General features: G+C 57.2%; 1 protein-coding gene across 3 annotated transcripts in view; it reads right to left on the reverse strand.

The window, feature by feature from the left end:
• The window catches only part of FGD5 (FYVE, RhoGEF and PH domain containing 5), a 121,123-nt gene extending 119,130 nt beyond the window's left edge, over positions 1-1,993 (reverse strand). For all 3 annotated transcript variants that reach the window (XM_055557107.1, XM_055557108.1, XM_055557106.1), the window contains exon 1: positions 1,870-1,993. In XM_055557107.1, the coding sequence (XP_055413082.1) occupies positions 1,870-1,882 (13 nt within the window). In that variant the 5' untranslated portion in view covers positions 1,883-1,993. The remainder of the gene's footprint in view (positions 1-1,869) is intronic.
• Positions 1,994-12,803: the final 10,810 nt, after the last annotated feature.

Raw genomic sequence — 12,803 nt, forward strand, 5'->3', positions numbered from 1 at the left:
GAGGTTAAGTAACCTGCTCCAGGTCAAATAACTAAGCCTACGGTGGTTATGGGGTTCAATCCCACGGAGTCTATGAACCACTCTGCTGCATGATCAAGAAATTCAGAGCCAGGCACATACATATCATTACGTGAGGTCTATGATTGCTATCACACAGAAAAAGTAACCAGATTTACACTAGATGCAAATTACAGGATGCTGGAACCCAAGGGCGTAAGTGCTGAGATTTCCTGGGACCAAGCCTGCCGCTAAGCGTTTTCTGGCTCACTCCAAACCCCAGAGTCTCGGAGAATGGAGGGCTTGCCCAAGTCTCGTGCAGGGAAACGTGGGAAAACCGCACGGGGCTCTCACCATTGTTTTCCAGCGAGTTTTATTAGGCGTGTAGGAAAGACTTAGCCTGGCTCTGTCCGCGCTAGATCAAGCAGCAGGCCACCTCCTTCCTAGAAGGAGGGGGCTGGCTGGGCACTGGGATCCGGCTCCGGTCTTCTCTCTACTCCTCCAAGGTGGCACCCCACCCCCACCCCCACCCCCAGCCCCCTACTCCGCGACCATCACTCGCTCAGGGTCCAGGTGTGTCCACGCCCAGCCACAACAGGGCCTGGACACAGGGAGGCGGCCACCGCGTCCTAAGCCCCCAAGTGTCTCCTTTGTCAGATCAATGAGCCAAACGTCTCTGACCCGCACCTCACTCCTCAGACAAAGATTTTATTCATTAAAAACACTTGAGAAAGGAAAAGCCCACAACGCACAGACACACACACACACACACTTTTGTACACCCACCCAGGGCAGCAGGATATGGTTCTAAGACAGCCAAAATGGTGGCTTCCTGTTTCTTTAGGGATGTGTGTTTTGGAGTTCGGATTCGGACAAGGGTGTTGGTCGGAGAGGGAGCTGCCTTCTGCTCAATTCTATGAGAAAAAAAAAAAAAAGAAAAGAGCGATAACCGCTCCTTGGCAGGCAAGTGAACTCAGCTGGGACGGCTGCCTCCTCGTAAACTCGCCTCTTGGAGGCAACTTTCTGCCCTCCCCGCGGAGGAGTCGGGACCCCAGAGAACTGGGTCCAGGCACCGCCCATCTCTGGGTCTCAGTCAGTAAGTCTGTTAAACGGCACTCCTCGAGGGGATCGCTCTGTACCGCCGAACGCATTTGGGATCTCACGGACGCCCCGACCGGGCAGAGGCAGAGTCTCAGGGCAGAGACGCGAGGGCTGGGAGGGAACGCCTGGAGAGCCGTCCCCTGGGCACAAAGCGGGGCCCCGGGCCAGGGCCCCGCAGGGGATGCGGGCGCGCCGCTGCGGGGGGCGGGGGCGGGGTGTGGTCATTTAGGGCTTTTTAATTCCGAAGGGGACCGAGCTCCAAGTCTGCGGGGGTCCAAGAGAGGGAGAGGCGTGAGAAGCCGCCAAGGGCGCGCCGCGCACGAGTGAGGGACCAGGCATGGACCCCGGCGAGGGGAAGAGCGCAGACGGACCCGGGGGGCCAAGAGGGCCTCTGGGGGGCCAGCGAGAGCCTGAAGGGGACCCCAAGCAGCAGGAGGGAGGATTCAGGGGCGCGACCAAGTCGCTTTTGCGAAGGGAGTGTCCTTCCCCGTCGCGAGGGGACCCCCAAGCCGGGGGCCGCGGTGGGAGCCGGAGGCGGCCTATCGGGGCCGGGGTGCGGCCTCCCGAGACCGAGGGGGCGTCCCCGAGGTGGGGCGTCCCGGACGGGGCTGAGAGCCCCCGACGCTCTCGGCCTCCTCGGGACCCGCCCGTCCCTCAGCCGAGGCGGAAGGTCGGGGGGTTTCTGGGCAGCTCGCTCCGGAGCGCCTCGCGGGCTCCAACTTGGAGCGCCGGACGGGCGCCTTGGCGCGCGTGCCCCGCGGAGCCTCCTACCTGCTCTGTTCATCTTCCAGCGCGCGGAGCCCGGGGCCGCCCGTCGGTGCCTCCGTCCGTCCGAGCGCGAGTCCGCGCGCCGCCTCACTCCATGGCCGCCCCGCGGGGCCCGCACCCCCCCCGGCGCCTGCCCCGCCCCCGGCGCGCGCCGGACTCCGCGCGGCGCGCAGGGCAGTGGGGGCGCGGGGCGCGGGCCTCCGGGGCTGGGCGGGGCCGGGGAGCGGAGCGGGTGCGCGGTCGGGGCGCGGGGGGCGGCGGCGCGCTCACTGAGGCCGCGGCGCGGCGCGCGGGGCCGGGGGGGCGCGAGCCTCGGGGGGCGGGGCCGGGGGCGCGGGCGCGCGGGCGGGGGGCGGGGGCCGGGCCGGCGCGCGGCGTCGTGTCCGCTCCGGGCGCCCGGCTCCGCGCGCGCTGCGTTCTGGCCGCCGCGCCTCTGCCGGTGCCGCCGCTGCGCCTCCGCCCCCTCCGAGACGTTTCCTCCCGCTCTCCGAGAGGAAGGCTTTTTTTATTTCTCCTTTCTGCTCCGTCAGGGATCGAGGGAGCCAAGGGGCGAGGCGTCCCCGCGCACATTTAAAGGGGCCGTGGCGTGGGGCCTCGGGGAGCTGCGCGAGGTTCCAGGGACTAGGACGGGGGGCGTGGTGAAGCGGCGAGTTGGGCTTCTAGGGGTCCCTTCGCCCAGCGGACCATCTGTCACTTGATTTTCAACCTCGGGCATTCATTCATTCAGTCCCGGGCCCAGCACCGTGCCGTGCTGTGCGCAGGACAACCCAAAATTCTTGCCCCTCGTGGAGTTTAGATGGGAGGTCTGTGGAGACACAAGAAAAATAAGCAATAAACATTGCAAAGAGTTACGAGTGCCTTGAGGGAGATAAACCAGGGGGGGCAGAACAGGAGCGCGCGAAGTGACCCGATCAGCGCTGTAATTTTAAAACTGTGAATTCTTAGGGCCCTCCCCAGACTTACTGACTCAGAAATCCCCTGTGTAAGAAATCTTTCTGATGCAAGCTAGTTTGACAACCTCTGGAGGACAGAACAGGTGATCAAGGAAGGCCTCCCCGAGGCAGTGACATGGAAAGGGAGACCCGGTAAGGCGGAGCCTTTGCTCAGCGCAAAGCGGCCAGCACCTCGCTGGGACCCGGGCCTGGCACTGGCACACGCGGATGACGCAAGCCTTTACCCTTGAGCCCCTGTCGGATTGGCCGCGCAAACGTAGCCAATTCTGTTTCCCTGGACAAGCGCTGGGATGAGGACAGGTGTGCACAGAAACTTGCAAACTTAGAGGTGGCCCCTGAATGAAGAGGGTATCAGAAAAAAAAAAAAAAAAACCCTTTCAGATGGAGGGAGTAGCTTGGGCACAGACTTAGAGGTGTGAGAAGACACCACCTCATGGAAGAGCCAGGAGGGGTTCAGCGAGGCAGGGTGAAAGGGAGGCCACATCTGTTAAGAGGCACAGACAGAGGGGTGTTTTAAATGTCATACTAAGGCTTCCTTCTATCAGCTGTTTAAAGCGGTCTCGTATATAACTGGCAGTCAGCCCTTACGGAGCACCTGCTGTGTGCCCCGCAAAGTGTTAAGCTCTGTATCTGGACGTTGACTCATTTAAGTCGCCCCACAACCTTATGAAGCTGGTAGCAAAATTCTTCCCATGTTACATTTGAGGAAAACGAGTAAGCTAAGAGTTAAAATGAGCTTGTCTGACGGTTCTTGCCCTGGTTGCTCCATGTCTGCATCTCCAGGGCCCAGCTCAAGCTGTGGCTTGGTCATGGAGTAGTTTGGTTGTGAGCCTACCGTCTGCCAGAGTGCAGGCCAGCGGCAGCCCCAGCCTGTGGAAGGAGCTCATGGGTGGGGCAGCTTGGCAATTTAGCAGGCTTCCCTGGTGGCTCAGAAGGTAAAGAATCCACCTGCAATGCGGGAGACCTGAGTTCAATCCCTGGGTGGGGAAGATCCCCTGGAGAAGGGAACAGCTACCCACTCCAGTATTCTGGCCTGGAGAATCCCATGGGAGAGGAGCCCAGCAGGCTATAGTCCATAAGGTCACAGGAGTTGGACACAACTTAGCAAGTAAACCACCAACCACCAGGCAATTTAGCCAGTGTATCCACTATGTGCCTTCCTGTCCCTCACGTGGAGAGTAAAGGCCCAGAAGTGACCCCTTGCCAGGGTGATGGCTCCAGAGCACGGCCTGTGTCTGCTCTGCTGACCCCTGCAGCCCTGGTGTCCAATATAGAACCCAGCACTTAGTAGGTCTTCACAAATTATGTGTTGTCCACAAAAATAAAGGCCTGGGACAGAGGTTCGGACAGTTGTTTGGGATTTTCTGGGACTGAAAATGGCAGAGGCTAGAATTTTTGTGACTTTGACCAGCTGTGCTGGGAGCTTGCGAGGAGGCAGAATTCCAAATGGACATGAAGCTTTTTGCAGCCGTGACTGTCCTCCCTGAACCTAGATGCCTGTGGTCCAGCCTTTGGTCCAGGTGGTCCCCAGAGAACCAGATACTTTCATTGCATAGATGAAACACCTCACAGCTCTGAGCGATGTCCATGGAGCCCCGCAGTGGCACTCAGGTGCTTCTTAAGAATGCAGAGTTTTAGACCCCAGCCCAGCCCCAGTGAACCACAGGCTGCATTTTAACAAGCTCTCCAGGTGATCTGTTCATCCCTCTGGAGGAACCCTGCCCTGGATAACTCGATCCATTACCTTTTGGCCAGATGTGCTGCCAAAGTCCAGAGGACTAGAGAAGACTTCCCCAGGTTCTCATTGCAGTGACAACTTAATTCTCTGACCTCTGCCTCCTTATTAATACATTATCAGAAGGTTGGCAGGTTTCTAGGAATCTGGGGGCCAGCACCCAGCAGAACTCCAGGTGCCAATTGTCTCAGTCGTGTCTGGCTCTTGGCGACCCCGTGGACTGTAGCTCGTCAGGCTCCCTGCCCATGGGATTCTCCAGGCAAGAAGACTGGAGCTGTATATCAATAATGGGTGCCATTTCCTCCTCCGGGGATCTTACTGACCCAGGGATCAAACCCAAGTCTTCCTGTGTTGAAGGCGGATTTTTTACTGCTGAGCCACCAGGGAAGACCCCTGGTGCCTATTAGGTGCTCACTCAAATATATATAACCTGTATGAAGGTGTGATTTGAATTGTTTCATGAGCCAGGTGATGCCTGACACAGAAGGTGTTCAGTGCACACAGTGAAGACAGGACTCGATACATGTTTCCCCCAATCAGGATGAAAAATCTTATATAGTGTTTTCGCACTCGCCAAGCATGTTCATACACCTAACCAAGTCTGTAGGGTTTGATTTTTCCATCTTTTAACCCCACAGTACAGGATCAGATTATGCACACTTTCAGGCAAGGGTTCCAGGGTGTACCTCCCTGTTTCTCCAGATTCAGAAATGAATTTGGCCCTTTCAAAGGACTTCTTCATCTCTGAACTGCCACAGAGTCCTTAAGCCTCTGGCCTTTTGTGGGGAAATTCTTTTGCCTCTGAAATGGGAAAGTGATGGCAGACTTTGTGTTGCTTAAGACAGGCTCTTCGTAAACTGTATGGATCCCTGTGTGGAAGCGGTGGAGAAGGTGATGGAGGTGGTGAGGTGTGATGGGGGCGGGGGGGGGAGGTGGGGGGTGGGTGGCGAGGGGCTGGGAGTAGCTGTGTCATTCACAGTGAGGGTGGCAGGCGTGATGTTGTGGTGTCGCTGGTGCTGCGGGAGGAGGCAATGGAGGTGCTGGTGCGGAGGGAGGGAGGCGTCCACTTGAATATGGATGCGAAGGAGGGAGTGGAGCAATCACTGAGATATTTGATGCAAGAGGAAATCTGTTTTAAAAGCTGAGATCGTTTCTGAGAACTAACAGTAAAACCCAAAGAACCAAGGACCATACCCCCCCACCCCACCCCACCCCCAAGGCAGGAGCAGAAGGCTCAGATAACTCAGCCAATGGCCAACTTACCCTTCCCTGTAGGGCCTGCGGAAGGGAGAAGGGAGGGCAGGAAGAGACCTTGGTGCTTGGTTAAGACCTTGTCACAACTGTTGAATTTGGGATTTGAGACTAAGCAAAGTCTACTTTAAAAAAATCATAGCACCACGGGCAGTTGGGGAAAAAAAAAACAAAAACAACCCAGGTCTGAACTTGTTTAGCTGAAACCGCACGGTGGTGTGGAGTGATGGGCTGTGAAGTTGAAACGCTTACTGCTTTGTTTGCTTTTCCTAATACGAGAAAATGGATGGGAGAGACGAGAGGGCTTTACAAACATCCGGAGCTAATACTGGTGGTTGGACTTGCTTAGTCCGCGTGGAACTGAGCCATAACCGCTCTCGGAGCTCAGGAATGGGGGTAAATGCTGTGTGGCGGTGATGACCACCCTCGCTCTGGTTTTGAGCCTTTCACGCACATATTCTTCCCAGGAACCCTGTAAAGGGTTTATTACCTGTCCGTTTCACACATGGGAAAACCGAGGCCCAGGCTGGTGAACTGACAGGCCCTTCCGGTGCAGCCAGAACTCCCATCCGCTTCGCCCTGAGAATGTGTTCTTAACTCTCAGGGTGTGCTGCTCTCTCTGAGATGGGCACAAAGGCTGCCTAGGTTTCACGTTTCTGAAATCATTCACCACTTTACTTCCTGCTCTCAGCAGACGTGAGCCACTCACGGTAGGTGTTACGCCGACTCGACAGGCTGGGAAACTGAGGCCCAGCGGGAAAAATATGGTGAGTCAGGGGATTCCAAAGCTGGGAGCCACACCTCCTGACATCCAAGACCCAAGTCGGAACCCCGTGGTGCCCTGCACGCAACTTAGGTGGCCGTAGATCCAGACCACTGAAATCCAGCTCCTTGCTCCCGCCTGCCTGCAGCCTCGGCCAAAGGCGGAGCCAGCACCGAAGCTGGATGTGCAGAAACAGGGAGCACCCAGGCGGCGTGAGCTCCACGGCCAAGCATCCCGGACAGGCGGTAGGGCTTGGTGGTCAGGAGCCACACTGGAGTGACCTGGGCGGGAGGGCAGGTCCCAGCCTCAGCATCCCCTCTGATAGCTGGTATTTGCTGAGCGCTTAGTTGGTGCACTCAGTAAGTGACGCTAGTGCCTGCCATGGCAGGAGACACAGGAGATGCGGGTTCGCTCCCTGGGTCCGGAAGATCCCCTGGAGGAGGGCATGGCAACCCACTCCAGTACTCTGGCCTACAGAATTCCATGGACAGAGGAGCCTGGTGGGCTACAGTCCTTGGGGTCGCAAAGACGTGGACACGACAAGCAACTTTGCACACACGCACGTAAGTCTCTTTACTTATTTGGTGTCTTGGTAGGTCATTTACTTTTCTCAAGAAGCCTATGAAGTAGGCAGTGTTATGACCCCCTGGGTTACCCAGGAGGCTACCAAGGCACAGCGAGGCCGAGGCGTTCGCCCGGGGATGCGCAGCTAGTGAGTCGTGGGGATTGCACCCTGGCTGGCTTTCTTACCCACTTCTGCCACCCTGTCAAGGACATGATAATGGTGTCTGGTCGTAAAAGGAGATAAATTATCTAAAGCGTTCAGGAGCGGGGAAGGGGAGACGGGAGTTGCTCCAGAAATGATCATTAATCATTTAGAACACGTACGACATAGTTGGTGTCCAAATGCTGCCAAACAAAGTATACGGGGAACGGGGGGCAGGCACGCCCCACAATCAGCGCGGAAGAGGGATGGGAAGGAGCATTTACTGAGCAGCCTCTGTATAACGGGACCGGTGAGACGCAGCAACGTGGGGGCCCCCAGGAGCATGGTGGGGGAGCCGGGGCCCAGCTTCCTGCTCCAGCCTGGGGTTTTGTTTCTGGCCGAGATGGGAGTGCTGGCATAAAGCTGGGGCGTGGGCCAGCCACCTTCACAGCCCTCTCTGTAGCAGATACCCCTGGTTTCCTGGGTTCCACGCGGGCGGCCACGCCTTGTGCGTGGTATTCAAAAGGAAGTGACGCCAGGCCCCACAGCCTCTTGGGCTGCTTGCCCCACAACCCCGTGGCCTCGACAGCATCAGCTTCAGGGCTTATCTCCCCCTGGAAAGTAACTGAGTTGCCTTCTTGGCTCCAGGGGTGACCAGGTCTGAGCCAGACACCTGCCTGGGGTGGACTCGGCTTGGCAAGGCCGCCCCTCCCTTCCTGCACCCCAGAGATCAGCCCCCACCCCCACCCCACACACACCGGGCTAGGCTCGAAGTCAGGGAGGAGGGGGCGTCCTGAAGGCCCCTAGTTTCACCAGTCACTGACCCTGTGGCCTTGGGGTGGGGGGACACCTCAACTCCGTGCACCTCGATTTTGTCCTCTGTAAAATGGGAACAAGGAGACCTTTCTCTCAGGTCGTGGCGAGGGTTGAAGGATGTGAGTTCCCCTCTCTCTTCCCTTTCCTGTACTTGAGGAGCTGGTGGTTTGCTCTGAGAAAAGGGGTTGGATCAGCTCACCATGGCACAGTAGAGCTGGGGGTGAAGGCAGAGGGCTGAGTTGGGCCGTGGGGCTGGGGAAGGGCTGGTGACAAGGGGCTGCGCTTTAAAGGTCAAGCGGCGTTTAAGGGGGAGGGCAAGGTTGTCATTCCAGGTGGGGATACAGCCTGTGGGGATGGAAGAGGGCAGGCCTGGGGCAAGGTCTCCAATGGCCAGCCAGAGAGTCTGGACTGTACACTGCAGGTGACAGGAAGGCTCAGAGTATTTATAGGGGAGGGAGGGGGTGACAGGGCCAGACCTGTGTGGTAGCCAGAGTGGGAGAGGAGCCAGAGGGGCAAGCCTGGAGGCAGGGTGACCGACGGAGGCTGGGAGCAGGGCCCCCGAGAGAGATTAGGCCTAAGTTCATGCATGCTGCTGATTCAAGATGCAGAGTTCAAATCCATGCAAGGAAGCCTTCCAGGAGGAGGCAGGCTTTGCTCTGCGCCCTGAAAAAAAAAAAAAAAATCACACAAGCAGACTGGAGCAGGAGAGAGCTGCCACACAGGGTGCGGGTAGGAACTGGGGGTCAGTGGGAAGCCCAGTGGGGCTGATGCGTCCAGGATGCACAAAGCTGAGGGGGACAAGCAGGGGCCTTGAAGGCCTTTGTCCAGCTGGCTTCTGACGCCCCAAGGAAGGGCTGAGCGTGGGGGAGAGCGGAGTCCGGGGCCGGGCAGGGCCACTCAGAGTTTTTATCACCACTGGGTGGGATCCAAGGTCTGTGGAGGAAGTGACCGCCCTCTTCCGGCCAGCCATATTTTTTTTTTTCCTTTCTGCTGCCCCGTTGGCTTTTTCCCGAGGCCGCATTTCCACGAGGCCCCTCCTGGCCGGCTGGGCGTGGGCATGGCTCCACCACACACCCAGCGGCAGGGGTGGCCCGGCCCTAGGCTTCCTGCCCCTCTCTGGGCAGGCTGATTGGAGGAAAACAGCCCTCGAGCCTTCTTCAAAACAGGAAACTGCTCTCCCTGCTTCCTGAAGGACAGGAACTGTCCCCATGGCAACCGTGGGACAAAGAGGCCAGGTTAACCCTTCTGAGGTCCGGCCTGGTGGAGGCCCCTTCGCACCAGCCCCTTATGGGGGTGGCGCTGCGTAGGTCATGTCCTCCAAATCTCACCAGCACTCGGGGGCAGGGGTGGGGGGCAGGGCCCGGATACCCATTGGATGGATGGCAACGTGGAGGTTCTTAACTCCGAGGACGAGTCGAGTGCAGCGGGGCACACGGCGGGGTCAGAGGTCAGCCGGCTCCGCTGAAGCCTGGCTCTGGGCTGGCTGGGTTCCTGGCGGGGCGGGACTGGCGGCTGGGCCTTCCAGCCTCGGTTTCTCTACCTGTGAAACCGGCCACAGCGCAGGGCTGCGGTGCCTGTTCGTCTGGCACATGCGCACTCGTGCTGTTCCAGGCCCCGGATGTGGCTGGGACAGCACTAAGCTCCTGCCTTGCAGGCTGTGTGTACATGGGGGGCGGGGGCGGCCAAGGCCCACACGTCCATGCAGGCCTGAGACTCACAGGGAATGGCCGGTGCTGTGGGCGGCGGGGTGGCAGCTGTGCCGTCTGGGGACCCTGAGGCCGGGGAGGGCGAGGGGGCAGCCGGGAGCCAGGTTTGTCCTCAGAGCTGGGCAGGTGAGGCAGGCACGGCCGTCCGCGTGTTTAAAGATCTGTCTCTGGCTGGAGGGGCCACCACGAGTGACAGCGTTTCCTGGGGGCCCTTGCCCTGGGACCCAGGAGAGCCCTGAGTCTTGGGGAGAGGTGGTCTGCACTGGCGCTGGGGGGCAGCCTTCTCCTCGGCGGCCCACCAGGACACACCCACCCTCCCCACCTCGGATGCCAGAGGCCTGCTTCGAGGAGGACGTGGTGTGGCATTCGCTGTCACCTCCGGCCCCGCACTCCCTGCCCCACTGGACTCCTCTCCACCCCGTCCCCCTGCCCTGACTTGGCCACACTGGCCTTCCTCTGCCTCCCAGACCCTGCCTGGACCCCTCCGGCTCCTGGGACTTTTCCTGCTCTCTAAAGTCCATTCTAAAGGAGATCAGGCCTGGGATTTCTTTGGAAGGAATGATGCTAAAGCTGAAACTCCGGTACTTTGGCCACCTCATGCAAAGAGTTGACTCACTGGAAAAGACTCTGATGCTGGGAGGGATTGGGGGCAGGAGGAGAAGGGGACGACAGAGGATGAGATGGCTGGATGGCATCACTGACTCGATGGACGTGAGTTTGAGTGAACTCTGGGAGTTGGTGATGGTCAGGGAGGCCTGGCGTGCTGCAGTTCATGGGGTCACAAAGAGTCGGACACGACTGAGCGACTGAACTGAACTGAACTGAAAGTGCCTTCCCTGGAGAAGGCAGTGGCACCCGACTCCAGTACTCTTGCCTGGAAAATCCCATGGACGGAGGAGCCTGGTGGGCTGCGGTCCATGGGGTCGCTGAGGATCGGACACGACTGAGCGACTTCACTTTCACTTCCATGCATTGGAGAGGGAAATGGCAACCCACTCTAGTGTTTTTGCCTGGAGAATCCCAGGGATGGGGGAGCCTGGTGGGCTGCTGTCTATGGGGTCGCACAGACTCGGACACGACTGAAGTGACTTAGCTTAGCTTAAAGTGCCTTCCCAGGAGGAGGGCATGGCAACCCGCTCCAGTATCCACACCTGGAGAGTCCTGTGGACAGAGGAGCCTGGTGGGCTGCAGTCCATGGGGTCGCAAAGAGTCGGACGCGACTGAGCGACTAACACAACCACCACCACCACCAAGCGCCTTCCCGTATGAGGATGTGTATGTTTCAGTGTTCCTCTCCCAGTTTATCCCTCCCTGTCCTTTCCCCGCCGCATCTCCCAATTTATCCCTTCCTGTCCTTCCTCTGCTGCGTCCACAGTCTGTTCTGGGGAATTTGCTGTGTGACGCAGGGAGCTCAAGCCCTGTGACAGCCTAGAGGGGTGGGGTGGGGAGGGAGGTGGGAGAGGGGCTCAAGACTGAGGGCACATACATATGCCTGTGGCTAACTCACGCTGATGCATGGCAGAGACCCAGACAACACTGCAAAGCAATCCTCCTCCAGTTAAAAACAAATACATTTATTAAAAAAAAAAGAAAAGTGAATGATTTCAGAGTAAGTTAGCATCGGTCCAAGATAGAATGACTAGGCTAATGGTAAAAAGAAAATAAAATGCCTCCCTAAATCCTCAGCACAGGGCTGGGTGGACCCCCACCCCACCCCCAGCCACCATCAGGTCTCCTGTGGCACCTCTTCACAGGTGCATCCCTCGCTGACCCCTCACCAGTGTCCTGTCTCCGCCCGCACTTACCCACACCTGAGATGGTCTCAGGACTTCACTTGTCTCCCTGTGTGGTGTCCACCTCCCCACCTGGACAGGGCGCCTGGGGCAGAGCCTGGCAGGGCATGCAGCGTGCTGCTCCCATGTCTGTGGCACATCTAAGGGACGACAGTGACAGAGGCCCCCTTCCCGGGCCCGCTCACTGCCACAGTCTGAAGACACGTGTCTCTCACCCGGAAAGCAGCTCTCAAGAGCTGGTGGGAGGCGAGGGGACCTAGGGTTAAGTGTCTGCCCTGTAAAGAAATGCAAAAGTAGGAAGTCAAGAAACACCTGGAGTAATAGGCAAATTTGGCCTTGGAGTACAGAATGAAGCAGGGCAAAAGCTAATAGAGTGTTGCCAAGAGAATGCACTGGTCATAGCAAACACCCTCTTCCAATAACACAAGAGAAGACTCTACACATGGACATCACCAGATGGTCAACACCGAAATCAGATTGATCATATTCTTTGCAGCCAAAGATGGAGAAGCTCTATACAGTCAGCAAAAATAAGACCAGGAGCTGACTGTGGCTCTGGTCATGAATTCCTTATTGCCAAATTCAGACTTAAATTGAAGAAAGTAGGGAAAACCACTACACCACCCAGGTATGACCTAAATCAAATCCCTTATGATTATACAGTGAAAGTGAGAAATAGATTTAAGGGACTAGATCTGACAGACAGAGTGCCTGATGAACTATGGATGGAGGTTCGTGACATTGTCAGGAGACAGGGAGCAAGACCGTCCCCACGGAAAAGAAATGCGAAAAAGCAAAATGGCTGTCTGAGGAGGCCTTACAAATAGCTGTGAAAAGAAGAGAAGCGAAAAGCAAAGGAGAAAAGGAAAGATATACCCATTTGAATGCAGAGTTCCAAAGACCAGCAAGGAGAGATAAGAAAGCCTTCCTCAGTGATCAGTGCAAAGAAATAGAGGAAAACAATAGAATGGGAAAGACTAGAGATCTCTTCACTCAAGATAATTTGAGATACCAAGGGAACATTTCATTCAAAGATGAATAAAGGACTCAATAAAGGGCTCAATAAAGGACAGAAATGGCAGGGACCTAACAGAAGCAGAAGATATTAAGAAGAGGTGGCAAGAATACACAGAACTGTACAAAAAAGATCTTCACATCTTCAGATAATCACCATGGTGTGATCACTCACCTAGAGCCAGACATCCTGGAATGTG

This window comes from Bubalus kerabau, chromosome 20 (genome assembly GCF_029407905.1).
Source record: "Bubalus kerabau isolate K-KA32 ecotype Philippines breed swamp buffalo chromosome 20, PCC_UOA_SB_1v2, whole genome shotgun sequence".
Classification (NCBI taxonomy): Eukaryota; Metazoa; Chordata; class Mammalia; order Artiodactyla; family Bovidae; genus Bubalus; species Bubalus kerabau.